Raw genomic sequence first — 22,208 nt, 5'->3', positions numbered from 1 at the left:
AGGGAAACAAGTGCCTCTCTAATTAACTGGTTAGTTCAACACATAAGCTAATGAATTCAACAAACATTTAATAATTAGTGCCAGATGTTGTGCTAGGATGTGGGGATGCCACCTGGAGGAGACATGGTGCATGCCCTCATGGAGCTCACAATCCAGTGAGTTCATTCCAATTTCAAGTCTCAGATCAGCATGATGAAGATATTCTTAAGCTCTGCTATCTTCCACACTGGGAGCTGACTGCCCCACTTTGTTGTAAATCTTCCAGATAAACCATAATATTAATTATGAATAGGTTGGACTCATTTTTTTCCTCTCAAGGATCTTACTTTTTCAAGAAGGCTGACTGGTCAAACCATTATGTATTCTTTTGTAGGAAATAAGCTTTTTACAATCCACAGAAAAAGTAAGAATACTTCTTGCAAAGAACTGGGGATAACAATACCTAGGGGTGATCTAGAGGCCCTTTTCAGGGGTCCTCAAACTTTTTAAAGTGGGGGCCAGATCACGGTCCCTCAGAGAGCTGGAGGGCCGGACTATATGAACTACTAATTCCTACTGTAACACCTCGGCTGCGCTCACTGCCCAAAAAACCTGGCGGGCCGGATCAGACTCCTCTGCGGGCCGCATGTGGCCCGCGGGCCGTAGTTTGAAGACCCCTGCTTGTCCTTGAAGGAAACATGATTGTTTATCCCCTGACACAGCAGTCTTTCTTTTTCGGTTCTTTATGACTGACATAAATGCACTGAACATCAAAGTCAGGGATAATTTTCTCTTTTTTTTTTTTTTTTTTTTTTTTTGAGTGGGGGAGTCTCCTAAATAAGGCTTTCAAGAGTGTTTTTATTTTGCTTTAAGTTTTACTAATATCTTAGAAGCTTATTACATAAAAGTACTTTTAGAGTATGCTAAAAGTAGAGACAAATTTTACCCCAAAGAAACTCTTAAAGCTTCCTAAAAATCTAATTTTTATAAATGGAGTAACTTTTGTATTGAAGATTTCTATCATTCCTTTTAGTTTTAAAGAGTTCTAAGATCTACCTCATACTCTTAAGAGTTTTTCATTTAACTTTGAGCTTTAATTCACAACAACCTTTCACACTAAACATTATCTCACCTGTTTCCTGTAACCTCTCAGTTATAAGATCATAAACTGCTAACTCACAAGACTGTGATTTAGGGAGCTTAATCTCTAATGTAGCATCTTTAAAAAGTCATTTTTATTTGTATCAAATCAACTTTTTAATCTCTTTGTTTTATAAGCTATAATTTGCTTTTTCAAAATATGGTGCAGGGGCAAGTCTCAGAAATGGACCCCAATGGATCCACAGTTTGGAATTCATGCCCTTTTTCATTGACTGTGATCTGGACAATGATTTGCTTCAACAAACAGAATTTAGGAGTGATACAGAGTCAGTTCCATGATTACCCTTTAGAGGACTGGCAGGCTCTGCTTCCTCCTCTTGGAACATTTGTATTTTGGGGCCCTGAGCTCCCCATTCACTACCTGGCTGAAGAGACCACTTGGAGAAACCATGTGAAGAAGCTCTGAGGCTATATGAAGAGGGAGTGAGGTCCAGCTGTCTCAGTGTCCTGGTCAAGCCCTTGCTGCTGGCTGACTTCAACTTCATGAAAGACTTCAAAAAAGACCAGCAGAAGAACCACCCAACTGAACCCAGCAACCCACAGAAGAGTGAAACAACAAGTGGCTGTTGTTTATGCCCCTACATGTTGAGGCAGTTGGTTATGCAGCATCATTAACAAACTATGCCACCTCTGTTAATCATAAGACTTTAAATAAAAAGCAAGTAAACTGGTTCCTTCAGAATAACTCATATGCTAACTTGAAGAGTTTTAATAGGAAAGTAAGTCTTCAATGCACTGAGAATCTAGGTTAGTGAATAGCATTCTTATTCTCGGTCAAAAAACTCATCAAAAGGTAGGATTCTCTCTGTCCTGGTCCTCACCAGGGCTCGTGGTTTCTTTGTGACTTTCCCCAACTCATCAGAGTCAGAGCTAGAGCTGTCCCACAGCAGCTGTCCCCGGGCCTCTTGTTCACGGAGCCAAGTTTCCATTTTGCCAATTTTCCGGGGACCATAGTCATTCCTTGAGTGATGCTCTAAAAATCCTGCATTCTGTGAATTTCCTACAAAAAATTAAAAGTTCGTTTAATCCATTTCCCCTCTGACAATGGTGTATTTGTTTAAGTTTTTGTATGAACACAGAATAATCTGTTTGGTATTTTAAAAATATATACACATATACAGGATTCCATCTTGGTAAAGATTCAAGATATCTCTCTTATCCTTTTTTTAAAAAAAATTAAATCTTTTGTAAGGCATAAGAATAGTACACCTGTATATATACCTGTATACTCCAACTCACCAACAACATTTGTCACTACATATGTACTTTTCAGTTGAACCATTTGAGAATTAGTTGTAGAGTCACTCCCTGCCCCCACCAAGCCCATCACCACGAATCTCCTAAGAACAAGGGCAGGAAGGAGAAAAGAAAAAAAGAAGAAAATCAAGGAGACCAAGAAGCCCTGACCAGATATCTCTGTTAGTTAGAGCATTGCCCTGATATGCCAAGGTGATGCTCTAACTAACTGAGCTATCTGTTAGTTAGCTCAGTTAGTTAGAGCATAACTAACTGAGCTATGCTCTAACTAACTGAGAGCATAGCTCAGTTAGTTATGAGCTATGCTCTCAGTTAGTCAGTTAGGTTTGATCCCCAGTTAGGGCACATACAAGAATCAACCAATGAATGCAAAAGTAAGTGGTCAACAAATCAATGTCTGTCTCTCTCTCTCTCTCTCTCTCTCTCTCTCTCTCTCTCTCTCTCCCTCCCTCCCTCCCTCTCTCCTCCCTGCCCCCATCCTCTCTCTCTAAAACAACAACAACAACAACAACAACAACAACAACCCAATAAAACTAAACAATAAACAAGCCAAAAAGGAGACGGAGAAACAGAAAATAAAACGCAATGTATGATCCTGGTTTGGATCCTGGATCTAAAAAAGAAAGCACAGCCCTGACTGGTTTGGCTCAACAGATAGAGTGTTGACCTGCGGACTCAAGGGTCCTAGGTTTGATTCCAGTCAAGGGCATGTACCTTGGTGGTGGGCACATTCCCAGTAGGGGGTGAACAGGAGGCAGCTGATTGATTTTTCTCTTAAAAAAAAAACCAAACAAATAAAAAAAGAAAAAAGAAAGCACAAACAGGGAAACAAAAAGTAGCCATAAAGGACATTATGGGGCTAACCATGGCTATTTACATACAGACCAAACATTTGAAAATAGTAGGTATCAATGTTAACATTTGTAAGTGTAATAACTGTATTGTGGTTATATAGGAAAGCTTGTTCTTAGAAGAAAGCTTATAGAAAAATACTAAGTAAATAATAGCAAAGGTGTCCCAATAAGAGCAGAATTATGAAGGTGACAAATGATGTATTTAGGATGCCACTTCCCTGAGGCATATAGTTATTTTCACTATAAGATTTCAGTTTTATTCATGTCCCCATACATTTACATGACACTTTACATTTTATATGTGCTTTTACACAGATTTATATTAATTTTTACATAAAACCTACTTGGTGACAATGTGGAAATTGAGGTTTGCAGAGGTTAAATGACTATAATTTAGCTGTAATCTCTCTGTCTATAGAATAATTTCATGTAGATAAACATATAGCTAATACTTATTGAGAGATACTATGTACCAGGCACCGTTCTAGGACCTAGAAAAGGTCCCTGATCCCATTTATTACAGTTAATAAATGTCCTGGTGGGGCTCAAATGAAAGACCTTGGTTCCAAGTCCATGGCTTTTTCTACCCACTATATTATGTCTTCTGGAAAGGGCAAGAGCAACATAAACATCTTAAAACTCCTAGAATTTTAAGCTCCAAAAAAATGATGTTCACTTTGTGTAAGTTATGTATCATTTCATATATATACATAGACAGCATATATAATTTATTATATAAATGTATGTAAAGTGTGGGCGATTTCATTTTAAAGAAGCTGCAGGAAAGAAAAAGAAGAGACTTGAACTCTCCAATTCCAAAAGAGGGAACGGAATAGGCAAATATAGCATTAAATCAGAGGAGATGGGTACAGAAGAATCTTAACTACCAGAATCTAACTAGCAGGATCCTCTTATAAGCCTAGGATCTTGGCAACACTGTACTTCTAGGAGAAAACAAAGAAATTGTTTTTAGAAGGCAGGAAAAGAAATCAAAGATGCTATTTGGGAATAAGTAAAAAGGAATCATTGATCCAGCATATGCTTACTGCCATAGTGAAATCTATAGGCTTTGCAGAAGGCAGCTTTCTCTTGAAAGATAAGGTTGAGGAGTCACAACCTCTATATTTGCAGACCCTCCCATGGTTGTCCTGGACGAAGCTCCAATGAGGCCATACAAGGGGGTGGGTGAGAGAGCACACTTGGGAGTCAGAAGCACTTGGCCTTGAATATTGGTTCCATTACATGGGGCTAATAGTAACTCCTATCGTATAGGTTATGTGAGGATTAAATGCAATAATGCATTTAAGAGCAGACCACAGTGCCTGGCTTATAGTAAGCACTTAATAAACCTTTGCCAGAGCAAAATGAAGCAGCTCAGAAAAGCACGAGGAAAACAGAAAACCCAGTCATCTTGTGTCACAGTCTGCCCTGATCCCCTCCAAATCTGGAGCATCTCCCAAGGCCTACACCTGTGTTGGTTTTTCTTGGCTTGATTGCAAGCAATGAGTCTACATGTCTAACTGCAGCTGAGGCACTTTTCTTGGTTTGTTTTGCCAATATATTTTTTTAATTGTAAAAGTTGTTTTTCTACATGACTACACAGCATATTTTATTCTGGGACTCAGGAGTATAGGTTACATAGATGCCTCAAGTAGATTTTCAATTATTCAGCTTGTTCTTATTTCATTAACGTATTGATTAAGCATCTTGTTCCTCTGAGCAGGAGCAGGATCTCTTTCAGCTGCCTATTTTGCTCTTAGAAGCCCAAGACCACCAGAGGTGTGGCCAACATCACTCTAGAGCTCTCAGTAGTCAGTCTTGCTGAGGTGGGGATTTGGCCCAAAGCAGGGCAATCCGAGAGTGTAGACAGCATTGTACATTTGCAATGGTGGGCTTGCCCTGGGGCAATACAGACAGGGCAAATGTTATGGGGCTCTAATTGGTGGGGCAACATAGCACAGAGGTTATGTATGCAGATATCTGTTGGAAATCTCAAGGCTATCAGGCTATGAGCAATCTGGCTTGACTGCGGTGTGGGACTGGGTATGAGAATGGCAGGAGATGAAGCTAGGGAGGGAGTTAGACTTTGTCCTCAGGCTGATGGAGACTCACTATAGGATTTTTTTTTTTTTTTTTTTTTTTTTTGCAAGACAGTGAATTGGTCAGATTTGCATTGTATAAGGTTACTCCACTCTGAGGGCAGTATTTCTAGAACATTATTATGCAGGGGAATCCCTATGGAATCTTGACAAAATGTGGGGCCTGATTCAGTAGGTCTGGGGTGTGCTGAAATTCCACTTTCCTAATAAACTACCAGGTGATGCAGACCCTGCTACACAATAGACCTGTGGTTCTTAAACTTTATGGGCATTGAATCTCCTCGGTAAAGGGTGTTAAACCCAGATTGCTGGGCCCATCCCTATAGTTTCTGATTCAGTCACTCTGGCTGAGGTCCTAATAAGTTCCCCGGCGAGGTTGGTGCTAGAGTTCTGGGGACCACACTGAGAACCACTGGTATGGAGGCTGATGTGGGAGGGTGAGATCTGTGTGAGGAGTATAGCAGGAGGCTGTAGCAATAGCCCTGGTTTGACACGATGGCCTAAAAGTGACATGGGGAATGGAAGAAAGAAGAAAGATTTCAGCGCTAGGTGTCCTCAATAGGACTTGGCGACTGACCAGTTGCAAGGAAAGGGAACAGAAGGCCCCAGGGCATGGAGGCCTCACTGAATGCATGGATGCAGTAGGAGCAGGTCTGGGTTCAGTTTTAGATATTCTGAGTGTGCTGTGGGGAAAAATGGGCTGGGGGCGAGAGTGTCTGCTTATGGCACCAAACTGGCTAATACCAATTTCCTCCACATGTTTTATTCTCTTTCACCACAAGATAAGGCTCTTTGGTCTTTTTCCCTCCTAGAGATGGAGGGAGGATGCCAATCATGCATACAAAGTATAGTAAACCTCTATACAGAAAGAAGCATCTTACTACAGTGCTTAAACTTCTGCCTTTTCTTTCAGGCCATCCAAATTACATGATAACCTATCTACTATTTCAGGAAATAAATATTAGCAGGGACCTAAGACTATTTACTGACCTCCTACCCTAACAAGTTCCCTACTCTTACCCCTGAAAGTTTACTTGGTGATGATTGAAGCATTTGGAATACTTTATTTTACTGAAAACAATTGCATGACTCACCTGGACTTGGGTTTAAGGTTTCATCAGGGAACACGGTTAGAAAGTCACTGTCATCATCTCTGGGGATGCTGTCAAAGATTTTCTTGGCTGTGTTGTCCCTCGGTTTTTCCTTATTAATCCTCACCTCCCTATAAAGACTTTTCTTCAACTCCACTTGGGCCTGAAAATGATCAGTTATAAATAGTTCAAGTCCTCCCACCCCCTTTCTCCACCCTTAGCTACTTTCACTAGAATAGGTCCATGGGTTGGCCACTTTGCAGTTGTGTAATCATCTGTGGGCATCTGTGCTCCCCAAATCAGAATAGGACTCTCTTTTTCCTATTAGAAGGTACAGAGTTTTTCTGTATGGACAGGTCTGTTAGGAGAAGGGAGAGTATATCCACAGTCTCAAAAAGGTGAGGACTTCGGTTAAAGCATTTTCTCTGACGGCTACTTGATATATTTGGAATAGCAGTGGACAGTGGTTTTAGGCTTACTCACTAGAGTGAAAAGTTTGGGATATGACAATTAGAGGAGCCATACTGTACATGGCCTTGTAACAAGAGGCCTTTCTTGTAAGATCATTGTAGAGATGGCGTACATTGCAGAGATGCTTCAGTATCAAAATAAAGACCACTCACCAACCCCCCACAACCACCCCCTTTTTACTTTTACTAAACCAAGAAAAATTATCTAAACCCAGTTTTTTTTTTCTGCTGCAGTCAGAATGTCATAGAAGCAAGAGTTTAAAAAGAGAGACTTGAGACACAGCTACATCATGTAAACAGAGGAAAGACTTAGTTGGTAGGATAAGGAATATTGCTGGTTCTTCCCAACTCCAGTAGTTGAATCTTTGGACCTAATGACTAGTTTTAAAAAGACTGAAGATGAACACTTAACTACCTCTATGTGCCAGGGCAGTTATCATGCTCAGTGAATTTGGTAAATGTGATATTTGTCTCATATTTACCTCTTGTCTTTTCCGGTTTATTTCCAGCATTTGCATCTTATGTAAATATTGTCTTTTCCCAGAAGTATACATTGGAATTTGCATCTTCTTTTCCAATTCCTGCTACAAAAGACGACACCTTCATTAGTGTGAGATAAGTAGTTAATGACTCTGCAATCTAAAATTAAAATTCTTTTTGGAACAGGACAAGATAAATCAACAACTATAATTCACTGAGATCTCTTGTGATATCAAAGACGGACCACTGCAGTTCCCTGGTAAGTCCTTTGTGTAGCTACCAGTGAATGGAGTGGCAGTTTGCAAAGTATGCAATGTAGTTCTTTAAGGTTCCTGTGGAGTGTTTCAGACCTTGAATGGACATACCTTTTCACATCTCATTTTGACAAGATATCAATTCCTCTATCAATAGATGCTCATTACTATCTCCCCAGAAATGTGTTCTGGTTTGATGAGACCAGCCTCTCTTCTCTTTCTCCCTGTTTGTCCTCCACTGACTACTTGTCTGGCTATGAAATTAGAGCCTATTTATACAGAGTGTTCCCCTATATACCAAAATAAGCCCTGGTATACTGCAGTTTAGGAAGGACTTGAAGTTGATTATTTGTGACTTTGATGCCCTTCCAATAAATTCCAGTGGGACAGTGCAGACAGTCATTGAGGGCAATCAGGGGTGAATACACACTCATTTACCACCAAATGCGTTCAGTGATGTTTTGTGGTGGCCAGTGGACAATGACTGTGTTCACTGATGTGAGCCTCAGGAAGAGGCCATCTCAAACATGGCCTCTTGAAGATCCAAAACTACCTGGACATCTTCTACCAAGTGAGCCAGCACACAGCAGTATCTAGCTGGTTCCAAAATGAATCAGGAGTAGAAAGTGTTAAAAAATATGCTTCTATCTCACATTTTACATTTCTGCATGAGGGGAAAACTCCTGACAAGTTTGTAAAAAGAAAGAACTCTACTGTATGCCCTTTCTAGGGTGACTTTTTGGTGCATTGTCATATGATTTATCCTGAAAACTGAGAACAAAGAGAAAGTTTTAGCTGAGCAGAAGAAATGAAAGGTAAGAGTTATGCTGGACTTTTCCACATAGAAGTATCTGAACACTTCTAGAATCACCAATTTCCAAGTACAATTTCTCTGTCTCTTCTTCTTCTCCCTGTTCCACCAGGAATCGGAGAAGGGCCCGGGTTTACCTGAGAGACAAGAGCAATTGCCAGCAGGAGGCAGGCCCAGGAGAAGATGGAGGGCTTTGTCAAGTTCTAATTCTGAATAACGTAAGAGTGTGATTTGCTTTGAAGTCCTCTGTGCAGGGAGCAGATGAAAAAGACAGCCCACCCCCCATTTATACCCACCCCCCTCCGAGTACCACTGCAGTTTACCTTTGCTTTGCGAGTCATCCTGGCTTCTCGCTGGCTCAAGATCCTTTCAGAAGTGATTACTTGTGGCAGGTCAATGGGTTCAAGCTTCTAGAAGCCCAACATTTAGAGCATTCAGCATTCCTCAAGTTGTGAGATGATGAAACATAAAAGCCAGGCATTAAACTATCTTAACACGTTGCAAAAGCAGCACTTACTCTTGAGAGCACACAGTGAAGGCAATTTCGATGGGATTACAGTGGTATCTGTGCAAAAGGCCTTTGGACCTCTCTGGGTTCTATTGTGCTGTTGTCAGTGACTTTTTGATCTAAATAGTGGTCAGAGTTAAAAGGCTAAGAATCCTTTTCTAGCTGCATTGAGGGACCATGTCTAAAGTTATCGAACAATGAGGATCTTTGAGTATTAGAGATGAAAGAAGCTATTTTCTTCATCCATTAACAACTCAGCTGAACTCTTCTGGTTCTTGGGGAAGTGATGTATTTTTAACATCTTCAGAGAAGCTCCCTTATCCTCCTCAATAGTAATCAGTGGTGCTTATGAGGCACACGTGACATGCAAGTTTAGTGTGCTAACAAATCTTAGACATGGCTTTTCCTAGCGGGGGTTTGGCTTTATAGGGAAAGTGATGCTGGAGTTTCAAGGGGTCACTAACTGGGCAGCAATTGATGAACCAGTAGAGCTGCCTCCAGTCCTACTTGCCTCAGATGACTGACTGTTCCAGAAGCTAGAGCACTGGGAGGTGATTGAGTAGGCAGGGACATAAAGGCTGCCCTGTTCACATTGACATGCAGTCAAGGACCGTGAGGGCCACGGAGTTCATTGCTTCACTCAGGGAATACTTATTGAACAATTGCCATATGCCAGGCATGGCGGTACAGTGGTCAACAAAAATAGGAATGGTCCCTCATGGAGCTTACAGTCTATGGGGGAGGAGGAGCAAATATACTTTTGCTTGTGTGATTATTCAATTAAGGATTATAAACTAATCAATAATTGAGGAAAAAGTCTGCAGGGCAGGACAGTAACAATATATTATACCTGGAGGACTCCATCTCAGAAATGGGTGGTATTATGAGTTGAAATGTGTTCCTTCTCCCAAACTTATATGTTGAAGTTCTAACCCCTAGTACTTCAGAATGTGACCTTATTGGGTAATAGGGTCCTTGCAGGTAAAATTAGTTAATATGAGGTTATACTATAGTAGATTAGACCTTTAATTCATTATGTTGGTGTCCTCCTAAAAAGAGGAAATTTGGAAGAGCACCATGTGAAGATAAAGGTGGACATTGGAGTGATGTTTCATAAGAAAAGGAATGCCGAAGACCTCCAGCAAATCCCCAGAAGCTAAGAGAAAGGCATGGAGCAGATTCTCCCTCCCAGTCCTCAGAAGAAACCTACCCTGCCAACACCTTGATTTCATAGCTTCCAGGACTGTGACAAAGTACATTTCTGTTATTTTAAGTCACACAATTTTTTATACTTCATGATTTGTAGCCCTACAAAAATAATACAAGAGGGAGAAGGGTAAGGAGACAGTCCACGAAAGTTTGCTGAAGAAGTAATTTTTCAGCAGAAGTTGGAAGTAGTAAGGGGACTAAGATTAGGAGAGTGCATAAGCTATTGAAGGAATTGCAAGAAGTCAGTTGGCTACAGTTCAGAGTGAAAGGAAGAGCAGCTCAAATGAGGCTGGAGAGGAAGGCAGGGGTCAGCTTACACCGGGCCTAATGGGGTAGTATCAGATGTTGGTTTTCTTAAGACGATGGGCAGTCATTGACACATTTTAAGCAAAGTAGTGACATGATTACTACATTTGTTTTTAAAAATGATCACTGTAGCTGCAGTGTGGAAACTAAAGAGAGTAGTGAGGGGGCTGTGCCTCGTGGAAGGACACTGATGGACTCTACAAATATTTAAAACTGACCAAACAGGATTCATGATGGCTGGTGAGGGAGAGTGAAGTGTTCAGATGATATTCAGATACAAGGTACAGATAGTGTTATCGGTCACTGAGATGGGGAATTCTAGAGGAGGACCAGGTTTAGGTGGAATATAGCAGGAAAATACAAATTCGGTTTAGAACAGGTTGTGTTTGAGAAGCCTTTGAGACATATCAGTGTCGATGTTGAGTAGATCAGATATACAGGCAAGGAGCTCAGAGGACAAGTCTCTGCTGGGTAAAGCAAAACTGAAGCCATAGTCATGGGCGAGTCAAGAATGAGAAGAGCAGTGCCAAGGAGTCCAACACCGAGAGGCTAGTGTGTGAAGATGAAATGGCCAAGGAGACAGAAGTGATGACTCAGGAAGCAGGAGGAAACAGGACGCCATGGGCTGCAGCAAACAATGTGAGCACTACTCCCTTAGTCCAACATGAAAGGCAAATCCTAACATCTTGAAAATTATTTTTCATTGTAGTCTGATTTGTTGTACTATCAAGGCATAGTCCTGGAAGCCAGTGTAGCTTTCAAGGGTGAAAAGAGACAGAGTGAGACCACAGGAAACGAATGCTGAGCATCCAGCACTCATAGTGGGCGAGTGACATGTGCTTCCTGCTACTTCCCTATGGGGCCATTTCTGGTCCCTGGGCCTGGGTCTGGGCTGCTCTCAGGAGGGCAGCCAGCATTTCTTTCTGCTAAAGCAGCCTAACGTGAGGAAGTAGTTTTTTGTTTGTTTTTAACATAGTGACTTATCATGAGGGGTGGTCAATACTAGTACGAGAGAGGTTTGTGTCTCTTCTCGGCTGAACATAAAGATGCAGGACTAATGGGACCTGCTGGCAGAAGAAACAGCAACTGGTCAAGTCAGAACCCTGAGGGGAATGGAGTAGAAAAGGAAGGGGGATGGAGACCAAGGATCAAGGGATATCCAGGCAAATTAGAGGGAGAATCAGCAATAACTAGGGAGCTTGGGGGGTGAGGAAAGAACAGGAAGTGTTTATTTTATCCCCTGGCATGGTTCAGGATTTGGGTCTTTCTGGGGATTAGGCCCAAATGCCTTTGCAGCCCTTATTGTCCATCATGCTCAGGGTCACAATATATCATCTTATTCAATTGTCACGGGAACCATGTAGATGATGATGATAGTTCCCCATTTCAGAGAGGTTAGTGACATGTCCAAAGTTGCATAGTAATTGGCAACTCCAGGATTCAAACTCAGGTCCGTCCAGTTCCAAACTTCATGCTTTTTTCCTTCACCACTTGTTCCTAAACCCGATTTATCACTAGAAACTTGGGAATTAAAAGAAAAAAGTCCTGAGCAATTCATTGGGGATTGAGATTCAACAGGTCTGGGCTAGTTCTGGCAAAAAATAAATTATATATATATATATATATATATATATATATATATATATATATATATATATATATATTGTGTGTGTGTGTTTAATTAATAAACTTTATTTTTTGAGAGCATATTTAGGTTCACAGCAAAATTTACCAGAAAGTAGAACTCTCATATATCTTCTGCACACAACCTCTCTGTTACCAACAGCCTGCACCAGAATGGAACATTTATTAAAACTGATAAACCTTCAGTGACATATTATTATCACCCAAAGTCTTTAGTTTACAGTAAGGTTCACTCTTGGTGGTGTACATTCTAATGGGTTTGGACAAATGTATAATGACATGTACCTACCATTGAAGTACAATACAGAGTGGTTATATTATCCTCTAAACCCTCTATTTACTCATCCATCTTCCCCCCTAACTCCTGGTGACCACTAGTACTTTTATGGCTATCTCTATAGTTTTACATTTCCCAGAATGTCATAAAGTTGGAATCACACAGTATGTAATCTTTTAAGATTGGTTTCTTTCACTTAGTTGTATGCATTTATGTTTCCCCCATGTCTTTTCATGGCTTGATGGGGCACATTTCCTTTTAATGCTGAATAATATTCCATTTGCTGGATATATCACAATTTATGTACCCATTCACCTACTGAAGGGCATCTTGGTTGCTTCCAAGTTTTGGCAGTTATGAATAAAGCTTCTATAAACATCTGTGTGTAGACTTTTGTATGGACATGAGATTTCGATTCAGTTGGGGTAAATATTAAGGAGTCTGATGGATGTACCTGTAGTTCTGATATTGAATCTGCAGTTCAGATAAGGGTTAAGAGCAGGTGTCTTCAAGTACTTTCAGTAGGCAATTACTTTCTTCCTGGCCATTGAAAAGAACCTAAGGGCTCACACTATTTCTCCAGAAAGGACACTAGATGGCAGCAACTAACATCGCAAATGGGATGCCTCTGTTAAATCTTTTTTTACTTGACCTGGGAAGCACTGCAGAAAAATATAGTTGGAAAATAGGCTTCTCTAAACAAAGTAGTCAAGTGAAATGGCCTTGGAATTCTGGCTTCATATAAAGTTCCCTTTCCCTCCCTGGGAAATGGGGTGCCTTACTTTATCATCTTCAGAGAGAACATGACTGAAGGAATTATTTGGAGAATTGTTAGAATGACATTAAAAAAGAAAGATTATTTGTCTAAAGATTTCTGGATTATTTGGCTTCTCAAAAAAAAAAAAAAATGGTCAGGATAACCAGTGGAAGTGTCGCATAAGAGACAGGACATTCAATCTGTTAGTGGTGACAAACACTAAACTGAGCTTCTATTTACTAGTAGGAGAAAGGTGGGCAGGAACAACTTGAAGTGAGAATAAAATTCATTTGGCACCGTGACTGAAGAATGTGCCCTCTACGGCTCTGGGACAAAGGTTAAAATGTCCAAGGTCACATTGGAGGAAGAAATCGTAAGGCCAAAGGGGAATTTCTGGTCAAAGCATTACAAGGAGCTCACATTTTAATCACATTCATTGCTCCAAACATATAGCAAAAATAAATAAATAAATCAGGAAACCAAAAAGATATGGTCAGCCTTTAATACAAGATATAGATCTCCTTGGAATAGAAAACAGAACAGAAAACTTGGGGGAGGCAGATTAATAAGGCATTTAGGATTCCTGGTGGCTGTGAGTTATTTCTATAGGTTAAATGGAACCTAACAGTGCTCCATACAAGATGGGAAACTTGAGCCAGGCTCACAGTTTCAACTCAAGGGCTTTTTCACCCCTTTTCCTGGTGAAAAAAAGCTGCATCAAAATGTAGTAAGCTGAGAGATGTACCAAGAAATACAACTAAAAAAATTACACAAGACCTCTGTGGAAAAATTATGAAATATTATTGAAACATCGAAAAGAAAATACAAGTAAATGGAGATTTATGCCATGTTCATGGTTTAGAAGACTCAATATTGTAAACTTGGCTAATCTTCCCCAAGTTATTCTCTTAATGCTGATAAGGGTTTTTGTGGAACTTGCCAAGAAGATCCAAACTACACACGGAAGAGCAGAGGACTATGGAAAGCAAAGATAATTCTGAAGAAGGATAAAGTGAGGGGACTTACCTTATTGGATATAAAAACTCGGTTTTAAGTTAATAGTTACGGCTGTGGAATTCCTGTGGAGATACCAGGTAGGCCAGCGCAACAGAGGAGAGAGCCCAGAAACAGACTCACGAAGCTCCGGATATTGGATATATGACAGAAGAAACATTTCAAAATCAAAGGTGAAAGAATGGATGATTCCATAAAGAGTGCTTGGACAATAGATTAATCAAATGGGGAAAAAGTAAAATTAGATTTCAATTTCACACTGCACACAAATGAATTTCAGATGAATTAAGACCTAAGTGTGAAAAGTTAAATAGTATAAATTTTAGAAATCCCAAATATCTTTATGAACTTGGGGGAATAATTAGTCAAAATACAAGAAATACAAAACATAAAGGTTAAGATTGAGAAATTTGACATTAAAACAGGAAATTTATGTGTACACACACTCATGCATGTGCGCATGCCAAATGAAGAAGCAATCCATAGATGAAAAGAAGATATTAGCAACACAGATAATTAAAAAAAGATCAGGTCTCATAAAGAATTCTTATGAATCACAAAGAAAAAGCTATTAGAAAATTTGCAAAGGACTAAAAATGGTAAAGAAAAAGAATAAGTTTGTGACAAATTGTCTAATACCAAAAACAACATAACAAGACCACCCAGGTCAGAATCATCCTTCATATTTCTCATCCACCATATTTCTCATCATCATCATATGTCTTTATGCTCATCTTTCTCTCCTCTCCATTCATTCATTCAACATTTATTCAACACATACTTATTGCTCGCCTTCTACCTGCCATGTACTGTTTTTTTTAAAAAATCTTTTTATTGTTTAAAGTATTACACATAGTAGTACATATGTCTCCTTTTTTTCTCCCAATTGACCTTCCCCAGCTTCCCCTAGCCCCCAGCATGTGTCCTCACCCCCCTCCCAGTGTCTTGCGTCCATTGGTTATGCGTATATGCAGTTTTAGATACTTGCATACATTACTGAAGACAACAGACAGAGATCCCTGCTTCTGTGAAGATTATATTCTAGCATTGGGTTTGGGGGAGGATGAAGAGGCACTGAAGAAAATACAGATTGAACATAATAGTTAGGTTACTGCTTGTGTTGGATGAAAATAAGTGTTCTGGGGAACGGGGGAGATAATGAAGGGCCTGAGCAATCAGGAGCGCTAGGGTGAGGGCTGCAATTGTCAATGGATTGTCAGGATAAGCCTCCCAGGGAAGGTGAGATTTGAGCAAATCTTTGGAGATGAGGGAGTCATTACCTGAGGGAGATTACCTGAGGAAACACTATATAGTGGGGTGGCAGGTTCGGGGGGGACATCTCCATCTTAGGCTGGACCTGAGATAGCTGGATGAGAAGGTGAATCAGGCCAGAAGGGACAGTGATGGTGGGTCAACTCTCCAGCCTGGGGCAGGCACATTTGCTTTAGAGTTCCCTGGAAGAGGTTCTCAGATCTAAACAACTCCAAGCTAGAGAGAACCTGAGTTCATGACCTGCTCTTTGAGGAGTAAATGTTTAGGAAGTAGAGAGTGCCAAATATGCAAGTCAAATTATTTAAGGTTCAATTCAATTTGGTTTAATAATTAAAAAAATACTTTTAGAATTTTTTTCTCTGGCAGAGATTAGGCTATTAATTAGCATGTCATGGGAACCTAGCATTTATTATTCTCTCAAAAACCCATTTGTAGTGGAAAATGTGCTGAGCCTCATTTGTGAAAGATAATTATAGTTTATATTTTTTCAGATATCTGCCAAGTTCCCAGTGATTTCCCTCTTCTTAGGGAGCTACCTTTAGAATATACATTTCCATGAATGACAAACCCCCGGTCATAGCTCTTTGGACCAAACCTGGAATCATGAGCAGAACTGAGCCAATAAGATTTTTTTTTTTTCTCTTAGGAATTTGGATTGGAGCCAAGAGGGCCAGGCCACACTATAAGATGCAAATTAATGGTCATATATCACTAATGGTCTTGAGGAGCTGAGAAAGTTGATTTGTAGAGAGGGAATAAAGCAAATGCATAGAGAATAGCTTAGGGAAGACACATAGAAAGTTCTACCTTCAGGTTCCAAGGCACAGTTCTTCCCTGAAATCCAGGTGCCTCCCAACTCTTGGGTTCAATAAAACACTCCTTTATTCTTCATCACATTTATTATTTTAGTTAGTCAATTAAACTTACAATCTAGTCCAATTGACTAATTTAGTCCAATTTAGTGATGGTACAGGTCTCCAGTAGGGAGTGCAATTTGATTTTTCCCCCCACCAGGGACAATGGGTCTCTTTCTTATTCATTGATCTGTTATAGTCATTCACAAAATATTGTGGGGTATGTATTAAGTGTTAGTGAGTGAACATATAAGAATGAATAAGACATGGTCTTTGCACTCAAATAATTTATTTGTCTTGGTTTTTCTTTTTAAGATGGTTTGGTTAGGATGTGGGGATGTAGTCTTTGAAATACCAGAGTTCTCTTTTTTGAGCTTGATGGATTTATGTACTCTCTTAGCTTATTTAGGAAAGTACTTTGTGAACTACAGACTGCTACGCACTAACTTTTCACTGGTTACTTTTCATTAAACAATATTTTAAGGCTTTTAATAATTTGGGAAAAGATGCTTTTTTGTGTGTGTGTGACCAAAGGATATAAATACAACAAATAATGATTGTGAGCTTTTGGAGAAAACAGGTAAATAAAAACCAACTGAAACAGAAATAAGGCCTATCAAATGAGCTCAAATACACCTAGGATTGGTCTAGTTACCGGGGTGAATAGTGTAGCTGGTGGGACTTCGCTCTGATTCTTTTCAAATGTCAGAGATAGATCCTGCTCACTTAGACAACCCACTTCTCCCACCTCCCCCCCCACCCCCAGCCCTGCTTTCAGCTGGTGCTTATTTCCAAAGACCCACTCATATCTCTTTCCGTTTCTATGATGAGAGTTCTGATATTTTACAGTTCTCTAGACAAAATTCATTAAATATTTATTAAGGCGAGTGCATTTAAAACTTGCTTTGCTGCCTTGAAATCTAATGTTCTCAGTTTCAACAACCAATTGACACTTAAAACAATAAAAGGGTAAGGGACAGCAGGGTTGTAAGGATCATCTCTGCCCAGTTAAGAAAACGAGCTTTGAAGAGCTGGTTGATATGTGGTCTCTGTTGTCCTTGTTAACACTCTGATCTACCTGCATAAAGCAAAGATAATACTTCCTTTCTCATAGAGGGGTATGAGGATTAAATGGGTGACATAGATCAAGTTGTCTGGGGTGTCTCTGGCTTGTAGTAGGTGAAAATAAAATAGTAGTAGCTATTGTTATTGTTATGATTGTCTATTACAAGTGATTTCCCCATAGTCGTTCAACTAATCAAGCAAGCTTCAGGTCCTTTGAGCCTCATCATGGCTATGTCTTTGGTACTATACTGTCTTCTTTTGGTAATGGCTTTAAAAGTGAAATCATTACAACAGAAAACCTAAAGAAAGATGGCCTTTGCACTGGTAACATTCTCTTTAACATTATTGTCATTCTCATTTGCTTGGTCCTTTTAATATCTCTCTTTTACAATTATAGTTAAAAGGGGATGTGACCTTTAAATTCCTATGAAGCTTTTTAAATTTATCTTACTTGAAGTCTTCGGGGTGGATGCCTTTTAATAATACTTGTTTCTCCCTGTTCCAGTGGGATGTCAAAATACATGGCCCTGGGCACTTGAAGGATTGGGGGAGAAGCAAGAAAAGACACATTAGAAACAATTTACTATTAAATGAGTTTAACAATTAGATTTTAGACTTGGTTAACACAATTTTGTACCTTCTTTTAGAAACATTGATGTGAGAAACATTGATGTGAAATATCATCATCCTGCATGCCCAGTATGGCTCAGCAGTTGAATGTCCACCCAGGAACCAAGAAGTTCACAGTTCAATTCTGGATCAGGGCACATGCCCAGGGTTGCAGGCTCAATTCCCAGTGGGTATAGGGGGCATGTAGGATGATGATATTTCACATCAATGTTTCTCACTCTCTATTGTGTTAATTGGTTAACACAATTTTGTACTTTCTATGTGTCTCCCCTAAGCTATTCTATATGCATTTGCTTTATTCCCTCCCTGCAAATCAACTTTCTCAGCTCCTCAAGACCATTGGTAATATGTGACCACACAATTTTGTAGCATGTCAATATTATTTCTTGATAAAAACAACCTTGTTAGGAAACAGAGGCTCCAGAGCTCCATTGTTTATTGGATTTTTTAGCTTGATTTTCCTGAGCCCTTGGGACCACTACCATGACCAACACTGCATGAATGAAGTTCTTGTCCTTTCCTCTCAACAGGCTGGAGGCATTCTGATTTCTAGATTCTTGTGTAGACTGTCCTACAGCTCCATGTTGCATGGAAAAATTTAAATGGAAAAATTCCTGGATAATTATGTATTCCTATCCTTATGATACTTCAATGACCACATCAAGAATTTTGCTCTGTTCTTATTTTCTTTTAAGAGATGCCAGCATAGTGAGCAAGACAGAAACAATAGCAAAGGCAACTAAAAACATGTGGGATTTAAAAATAAAAATATTTTCAGCAAAATTTTCTTCAGTAACCTGACTCTTCTGTAATTGTATACTATGATTTGAGCTATATCACTTCATTATTTAATTTGATTCTCCTGAAATGGCATAGGCAGTGTCAAGTAGTTATTTTTACTAGTATCTCTGATTTATAATTGAAGAAAACAGAGGAAGTAGACTGCTCAAGTCATACCATTTGGTATTTGATGGCGCTGTGGTTTGAATATGGCCCCTTGAAAATAGTGGTCAAAATGCTCACCATTGCTGAAACCGGTTTGGCTCAGGGGATAGAGCGTTGGCTTACGGGCTGAAAGTTCCCAGGTTCGATTCTGGTCAAGGGCCATATGTACTTTGGTTGTGGACACTTCCTCAGTATGTGCAAGGGGCAGCTGATTTGTTTCTCTCTCATCGATGTTTCTAACTCTATCCCTCTCTCTTCCTCTCTGTGAAAAATCAATAAGATATATTTTAAAAATGCCCACCATTCCCTAGTTATTTTTAATGTGATTTTGCTATTTCAAAAATAAGAATATTTCCCAGTTGTGACTCTAATCCATTAAAATCAGCTTTTACCATTCAGATACCAAAATCTTAAAACCGGATAAAGGGTTTAGATTGTTTTTAAAAAGGGAATTATTCAATAAAATTAAGAGGAAAGTTCCCATTCATGACCTTAGCAAGTTGAAGAACATAAAAAAAACCTAAATCATAGGGAGCCAATCAAAGGTTGTCAGTTACAGAAAGTAGCCCTGAAAGTCATTCTCAGTAAGACTTCCTAGGTACCAAAATAGATATAAGGCTTTCTGGCCAAGTTGACCAATAATGGGAGCTTGATAATGTGTTATTGATCTAGAATGTGAAGAAAAAAGAAAATCACATATAAATATATGTACTAGTATGTTTACATTATTCATGCACACTTCTCTTCCCAAGTTAGAAGTCTAGTAAAATATCCCAGGATAATTTACAGCCACTCCAGGCCCAGAGCTTCCTATCTTAATGGGGAAAAAAATGTTCTTAGTTCTGCAGATGACCATGAAAATATGGAGTTGGGGACAGGGTGACTCATCCACTCATCTGTACTGCAATAAATCAATTTTGTTTGGGGCGGTTTCCAAATTCACATTAGAGTGAACTCTTACAGTGCTGCTTTCAAAATAACAAAGCCGGAGGCATTACACAGTACTGGAGAGGATGATTTAAATTTAGAATCTGATGGAAACAACATGATGGTCACAAGGTACCACACCTTTATCTAAATAATTTTAATTGTCTGGCAAAGCTATGTATAAACATTGAAAGCACTATAAACTAAACTGAAACAAAAGGAATTTTCCTTCTCAGATGGAATGGTGAAAAGCCCTTTCTGTGGTTTACACACCCATTCTAACATACCCAGAATACTTAACAATTGACAAACATTCGATCTCCCATCAAAAGATGTTCCCTTATGTTTCAGTCATTGAGAAACTTTCTGAGATTATGGGGTTAGACAGGTAAACCTATTAATAGCTCTCAAATCTCAGAAATACACAAATCTCACACAGGCTTCATGCTTACCTGCAGAATACCTTCCATACCAGGTCTCTCGGAGAGGGGGCAACTGTCCTTCCAAAGCTTGACTCCGCTCCTGCAGTCTGGCCAGCGGATATGTACTCTTTTCTTCCAGGTTCCGAGTGAATGCGAAGCCCACAGGACCAGCCGAGGGTGTCTCTTCCTCTTTGTTTTGCAAAGGTGCTACTTTGATCACTTTAGGGTGAGCCTTAGAGTGGCTCAGGCCCATTTTACCCTAAAGACAGTCAAACGAAAACCATGAGGGAAGAGAGCATGGGGCCTTTAATGTAAGTCGTTTTGATCAAGATATTTCAGACGTTTAGCCTTGCTTTCCAAAGCACTTGTTTCCTTCCCGACATCTTTGTAGGCCTAGTTAACCACACACTAACCCTTCTGGCCACTTCCTGGGAGGGTGGTTTCCATAGAGACTTCCCTCCAACTCCCACTTTGTCATTTCAGACCCAAAGAATTCAGTTAAACATTGACTTGGTTATGCTACTTTCTGAAAGGCTCAGTGGCAGGAGTAGAGACCTCTATTGATCATTAAACAGATCTCTAGCCCCAGAAAGGTCATTAACAGAGATGGAGAGCAGAGGGTTAGAAAAGTCTTAAACTTGACCCTTTCATTGCATGGACCTTTAAACCCCACCTGTAAGAGCTACCAACGAAGTAAGAATAGCTAAATCACCTTTGGACAGGAGGGATACAGGCTTATCATCTAAGGCTTAGTCAATCTTTAATTTAAATTGAAGAATTTATCTTCCAAATAGGTAAAGAAACAGCAGAAAAGCGAAAATAATTTGATTTTTCTGTCAATTCAATAACTTGAATTGCCTTAGAAGAGATGAATACATTATAGGAGGCTAGGGAGACAATAGGAATTTTCCCCAAAGACAATGGGACAAACTTCTTGAATAAATGGTTCAAGTAAACCTTAATAAATGGTTCAAGTACCAGTAAACCAGTTAACAGTATCTTCAAACAAAATTATGATAAAGATTAAGATATTCAAACAATATCTAGCAGATTTATTTTTTTGGATACAATCAGTTTAAGTATTCCTAAGGGCAGGGTAAAGTATTGTGAGTCAACAAATGAATGAGAAATTATATAGGAGAGCAGTTAGGGGCAATCAGGCAGGCAGGCAGAGGCAGTTAGGGGCGATTAGGTGGACAGGCAGAGGCAGTTAGGGGAGATCAGTCAGGCAGGCAGAGGAAATTAGAGGTGATCAGGCAGGCAGGGGAGTAGACAGTCAGGTGAGCGGTTAGGAGCCAGTGCTCCTGGATTGCGAGAGAGATGACCGACTGCTGGTTTAGGCTTGACCCTGTGGGCAATCTGACCATGGAGTTCTCAAGGAGTGTCCTTGCACAAGCTCCAGTGATCAGAGCTTTCTTACCTTGTGTATTGAACACCTCCCTTTAGGACATGGAGTGAGCTAAGTACCTATTATCCCACTCCTAACACTCCTTTTTGCTTTTCCATTCAAACTGGAGAGAGCAAAGCTACAAAGCTGCTTTCTTAGTCAGAAATCTCTGCTTTTGTTCTTGGTTCTCTCCTGACTTCTCAAAACAATAAAAATGGAACTCCCATTTGACCCAGTGATCCCACTTCTAGGAATATCCCAAAAAAACAAGAAACACCAATCAAAAGGATATGTGCACCTCTATGTTCACAGCAGCACAATTTACCATAACTAAGATTTGGAAACTGCCTAGGTGCCCATCAGCAGATGAGTGGATTAGAAAACTGGTACATCTACTCAATGGGATACTATTCTGTGTTTAAAAAGAAGAAATTCTTACTATTTGCAACAACATGGATGGAACTGGAGAGCATTATGCTAAGTAAAATTAGCCAGAGAAAGATAAATATCACATGATCTCACTCATTTGTGGAAT

At 39.8% G+C, this 22,208-nt stretch overlaps 1 protein-coding gene across 3 annotated transcripts; it reads right to left on the bottom strand.

The window, feature by feature from the left end:
- Positions 1 to 797: 797 nt before the first annotated feature.
- Positions 798 to 20,773, bottom strand: CCDC198 (coiled-coil domain containing 198). Of its 3 annotated transcripts, none has more exons than XM_084872003.1 (6): positions 20,317 to 20,773; positions 17,814 to 17,896; positions 8,780 to 8,866; positions 7,394 to 7,495; positions 6,445 to 6,604; positions 798 to 2,140 (listed from the first exon to the last, which is right to left on the bottom strand). In XM_084872003.1, the coding sequence occupies exons 1-6, from the start codon at positions 20,537 to 20,539 to the stop codon at positions 1,905 to 1,907; spliced, it is 891 nt and encodes a 296-aa protein (XP_084728129.1). In that variant the 5' UTR covers positions 20,540 to 20,773; the 3' UTR covers positions 798 to 1,904. The 3 variants fall into 3 exon arrangements, with proteins under 3 accessions (XP_084728129.1, XP_084728130.1, XP_084728131.1); XM_084872004.1 differs by having other exon boundaries at positions 7,394 to 7,492; positions 20,317 to 20,724; XM_084872005.1 differs by having other exon boundaries at positions 1,820 to 2,290; positions 6,423 to 6,604.
- Between the last annotated feature and the right edge of the window lie 1,435 nt (positions 20,774 to 22,208).

Source organism: Pipistrellus hanaki (assembly GCF_964339955.1).
Source record: "Pipistrellus hanaki genome assembly, chromosome: 1".
Classification (NCBI taxonomy): Eukaryota; Metazoa; Chordata; class Mammalia; order Chiroptera; family Vespertilionidae; genus Pipistrellus; species Pipistrellus hanaki.
The sequence above is the reverse complement of the archived record's forward strand: the minus strand, read 5'-3'. Positions and strand labels throughout refer to the sequence as shown.

Excerpts from the sequence above, each read along its gene's own strand:
- CCDC198 (XM_084872003.1), bottom strand. The coding sequence starts at position 20,539 with ATGGGCCTGAGCCACTCTAAGGCTCACCCTAAAGTGATCAAAGTAGCA. Across the intron at positions 8,867-17,813 it reads ATCCACCCCGAAGACTTCAA|AAGCTTGAACCCATTGACCT; the intron begins GTAAGATAAATT and ends TTGGGCTTCTAG. Across the intron at positions 6,605-7,393 it reads TAAACCGGAAAAGACAAGAG|GCCCAAGTGGAGTTGAAGAA; the intron begins GTAAATATGAGA and ends GATCATTTTCAG.